Raw genomic sequence first — 5,000 nt, 5'->3', positions numbered from 1 at the left:
TCTCTCTCTCTCTCTCTCTCTCTCTCTCTCTCCTCAATCTCTCTAGTTAATCTCTGCACCTCTCCACCTTTTCTTCCTGCGCTTTCTACCTCTCTTCCTCTCCCTTTATCTCGTCCTCTTTTTCTCTCCCTCTACATTGTCCTTTCTTCCTCTCTTTTTTCACTTTCTCTCTCTCCCTCTCCCTCTCCTCCTACCTCTCGATCTTCCTCTCCCCCCCCTCTCACATATCTAAAGAAAGTCTTCATACAACAAATGCCTCTATCAAATGCCTTTAATAAAAAGCCTCTATCAAATGCCTTTAATAAATGCCCCTATAAAACCCCATCTGAAACCTCGAACTATGAACCCGGAAATACGGTCAGAAATTACAAGATACAATTTCAATTTGTCTTGAACCATTTATCAGCTGATGAGCCATAAAAAAAAATCTCGTAAATTCTCCCCGCACTTTAAACCAGGTTAGCCTTTTACGGTTTTATCTGATCACCAATATCTTTAAATAAATCTCAACCTCCACCATTTGTAATTGGGTTATCTTAAAGAAAGACTCCTATTACCCTAAGCTATTATCATTTACTGCCGCATTTATTGTTTTATTTCTTCCTATATTTCGTTATCCGAAACTGTTATTATCCGTTTTTTTCTCCGAAATCTTGACACCATATAGTTCGAGGCAATTCAGTGTTGTGATTTTGGTGTACTATGACAAGTTAAAATGTCGTGATATGTTTTTTATGGGTGTATGAATCCCAGATAATCATAACACATCAAATACGACTTGCACTATACCAATAGGACTTGCACCATACCAGAATCATTCGCACCAACAGAACACTTACCACATTCAAAGGACTGATACCATATCATACACCTCCACAAATACACCGATACAAACTACACAACACCCAACATCAAACTCACACACACACACACACACATACACACACACACACACACACACACAAACACACACACATACACACACACAAACACACACACACAAACACACACACACACACACACACACACACACACAACACCCCAACAACACAAAATCCTCAACAACAAGCCAAAGCCCCCCAATAACACCACACCAAACCTTCAACAACTCGCCAAAGATCACCCCTACCCCCCTAGCCCCCTACCCCACATACAAAACGACCCACGGGGGGAAAAACGACTTACCTTCTGGGCTTTGGACGGATAATCTCGTGTCCAGGGTCGTTGTTGGAACCCCAGTAATGGTCGGCGTCCCTGAACTCCGGTATGGGGTGAGGTCCCCCGTGGTGAGCAGCCGCCATGCTATCCTACCATCACTCCTGCAGGGGGCGAGAGAGAGAGACAGGGTGAGACGTGTTACTTCGTGGGTCGGGGAGGGGCGTCGCTTGCGGCTGGTACTGATGCTTCGTTTGATGTACTTTTTTTTCTATTATTATTATTATTATTTTGTGATTGCTGTAATATATGTTTGGACTCTCTTCAGCATCATTTCAGACACCACCATTTTGAATATCGGTAGTCGTAGTGCCGGTATTGTCATTATTATTTCATCATTATTACATCATTAATATCATTATCTTTATCACTACTATTACCAATATTTATACCACCACTACTGCTACTTCCAAACCATTGCTACTACTTATCAAAAATACCATGACGATATCATCACTGTCACCATCAGTAGTGGTGTTATCTACAATATATTATTGTTATCAGTGTCTCTGATAGTGTTACCATCATTATCATTATCAATATTGACATTGTTATCCACAGTATATTATCATCATCGGTATCTCTATGGCCATCTTAATATGTAAATGCTATTATCAGTAATGTACTTTTAATGTCGTATTGAGTATTGATAACAATCATTCTGTCAACATCAGCATTGACATGTTCATTAGCAGTGCAACGACATTGTCCTGGGAGAGCAAAAGAAATTAAAGTGTGTAAATACATATCCTGTGGTGATATAACATTCTCAATACAAGATTCCCAGTTCCATAACAGTAAGACATACACTATAACCAATAACAAGGTAAACAACAACAACAACAAAAAACTTTCTAAATCCATTCAAAAGCCCTCCTCCCCCTCCCCTTTCTCCTCCCCCCATCGCTCCTCGTCCCATCCACCCCACCCCGCAACCTAACCCCCCCTACCCACCATTTTCTCTCCATAAGCAACAGATCCAAATCCGGACAGCGGGTTCTCGAACTAGGATGGAAAACACCAATAACTCCCGTGTTTTGAATAATACCTTACCAATTTAGGGGGAGGTAATTAGTATGTCTACACGGGGAGAGCTGTGTTTCTCCCTTCAGCCCAGCGTGAAAGGTCTGAACTCGAGAGGCTTAACAGGGGACAGGTGAGGAGGGAGACAGGTGGGGAGGGGGACAGGTGGGGAGGGAGACAGGTGGGGAAGGAGACAGGTGGGGAAGGAGACAGGTGGGGAGGGAGACAGGTGAGGAGGGAGACAGGTGGGGAGGGAGACAGGTAGAGAGGAGACAGGTGGGGAGGGAGACAGGTGGGGAAGGAGACAGGTGGGGAGGGAGACAGGTGGGGAGAGAGACAGGTGGGGAGGGAGACAGGTGGGGAGGGAGACAGGTGGGGAAGGAGACAGGTGGGGAGGGAGACAGGTGAGGAGGGAGACAGGTGGGGAGGGAGACAGGTAGAGAGGAGACAGGTGGGGAGGGAGACAGGTGGGGAGGGAGACAGGTGGGGAGGGAGACAGGTGGGGAGGGAGACAGGTGGGGAGGGAGACAGGTGGGGAGGGAGACAGGTGGGGAGGGAGACAGGTGGAGAGGGAAACAGGTAGAGAGGAGACAGGTGGGGAGGGAGACAGGTGGGGAGGGAGACAGGTAGAGAGGAGACAGGTGGAGAGGGAGACAGGTAGAGAGGAGACAGGTGGAGAGGGAGACAGGTGGAGAGGGAGACTGATGGGGAGGGAGACAGGTGGAGAGGGAAACAGGTAGAGAGGAGACAGGTGGGGAGGGAGACAGGTGGATAGGGAGACAGGTGGGGAGGGAGACAGGTAGAGAGGAGACAGGTGGAGAGGGAGACAGGTGGGGAGGGAGACAGGTAGAGAAGGAGACTGGTGGGGAGGGAGACAGGTGAGGTGCGTAAAGGTAGATAGCTGATGGGTGGGGATAGGGCAGGTGAGAAAGGGATGTGACAGGTGGGGAGGGAACAGATAAGCAGGGGATAGGTGGGGGAGAGAGCAATGTGAGGAGAGAACAGGAGGGGATGGGATAAGTGGAAAGGAGACAGGTGGAGACGGAGAAAGGGGGAGAGGGGACAGGTAGAGAGACAGATGGGGAAGGGACAGGTAGAGAAGGAGACAGGTGGAGAGCTACAGACAAGCAGAGGATAGGTGGAGAGGGGAAAGGTGGGGAGAAAAGGACAGGAAAGTGAATGGAAGGAATGAAAAGATGGGGGAAAGAAAGGAACAAATGAAGGAGGGGAGAAAGCAAGAAAAGAGGGAAGGAGGAGAAAAGAAATGTGAAAGAGAGAACGAAAGGATGGAAATAGAAAGGAAGGAAAAAGGAGCAAAGGACGGAATGAAATAAGAGATAAAAGGGAGGGAGGGAGGAAGGGAGGGATGAATGATGTAATGAAATAAAAAAGGGAAGAAACGGGAGAAAAGGAAGAAGTAAAGGGGATTGAAAGGAAAGAAGGAACGGGAGGAGATAAAGAGAAAAAGGGGAGGAAGGAGAAATAGGGAGTAGAGGATGGGTAGGGAGTGGAAGGAAGGAAGGACGGATGGGGAGCAAGGGGTAGAGAGAAAAAGAAGAAGGGATGAAAGGAGCCGAGAGAAGAAGGGAAGAGAGGGAGATAGAATGGAATGAGAGAGAAGGAGGGAAAGGACAGCAGGAGGGTAGAAAGAGGAATTCTGAGAAAAAATAGAAAATAATAAAAGATAAGGAAGGCGAGAAAGAGAGAGGGGGTGAAATAAAAATGGATAGGAAAGAGTACAGGAAGAAGGAAGAGGAGAATTAGAGGGAAGAGCCAAGCGAAGAAAAGGAAAGGAGGCAAGAGCAAAGGGAGGAAAATTGGGAAGGAGTGAATATCCAGAAGGAGAAAGGGTGAAATTAAAAAAAAGAAGGTGAGAAAGGTGAAAACACGACAAGAAGAAGATTAAAATGAAAGACGAATAAAAGGGAGGAAAAGGCGAAGAAAGGCAGGAAGAAGGGAAGGAAGGAGGTAGATGGAGGGAGGAAGGGAGGGAGATGGAGAGAAGGAAGGAAGGTGGGAAGGAGAGAAGCAGAGAAGGAGGGAGGGAGGGAGGGAAGGAGGGAGGGAGGGAGGAAGGGAGGGAGGGATAGAGGGAGAGAGAGGGGGGGCTGCAGAGAAACAGAGACAGACAGACAGACAAATAAACAAGCAAACATAACACAGGAAGGAAAAGATAAAGGTCCAAAGTAAGATCCCCCACGAAAAAAAAAAGATAAAAAAGATAAAAAAGAGAGAATGACCACCGCAGCCAACATACGCGAGCGTCAGCGTGGTATGCGTGCCATGTACCCATCTCGGATCGACCTTTGGAAGGCAGAGCGGTCACACAAGTACGTGGAACGGCGTACGCTCTCTGCCGCGTCATCCCAACAAGCGAAATTCGGAGGAGGCTCCCACTTACGCAGGAAAAAGCATGTGTTTTCACCCAAAGCTACGTTATCCCAGGGGCCAAAATGGAAGCCTAACGACGATTGGCCGGTCGGGAAGGTGTGGGAGGACCAATCAGCAGTCTCCACGGGGCGTCTGGCTATGGGTGGCGGCGGCGGTTGAGGCGTGTTCGTAAGAGAGCGGGAAGGCGGTGCAAAATCCAGGCCGCGTTCGAGAAATTTGCGAAATAAAATAGGGATAGGGAAGAAGTGTGGGGGAGAGGGAGAGGGAGAGGGGAGGGGAGGGGGCGAGAGAGAATGATAGGGAGAAGAGGGAGAGGGAGAATGAGGGGAGTGACGTGGTATAGTTGGTAGGATGAGGGTTCATGGGGGGAG

At 47.9% G+C, this 5,000-nt stretch overlaps 1 protein-coding gene across 4 annotated transcripts in view; it reads right to left on the bottom strand.

Moving 5' to 3' along the window:
* Positions 1 to 5,000, bottom strand: part of LOC122264043 (ankyrin repeat and BTB/POZ domain-containing protein 2) — a 314,129-nt gene that overhangs the window by 220,886 nt on the left and 88,243 nt on the right. For all 4 annotated transcript variants that reach the window (XM_086541690.1, XM_086541689.1, XM_086541692.1 and 1 more), the window contains exon 3: positions 1,186 to 1,319. In XM_086541690.1, coding sequence (XP_086397816.1) covers positions 1,186 to 1,301 — 116 coding nt within the window. In that variant the 5' untranslated portion in view covers positions 1,302 to 1,319. The remainder of the gene's footprint in view (positions 1 to 1,185; positions 1,320 to 5,000) is intronic.

The sequence above is a fragment of the Penaeus japonicus genome, unplaced genomic scaffold (genome assembly GCF_977035675.1).
Source record: "Penaeus japonicus unplaced genomic scaffold, GWHDUDI00000001_assembly GWHDUDI00000011, whole genome shotgun sequence".
Classification (NCBI taxonomy): domain Eukaryota; kingdom Metazoa; phylum Arthropoda; class Malacostraca; order Decapoda; family Penaeidae; genus Penaeus; species Penaeus japonicus.
This window is presented reverse-complemented; position numbering and strand designations above follow the sequence as displayed.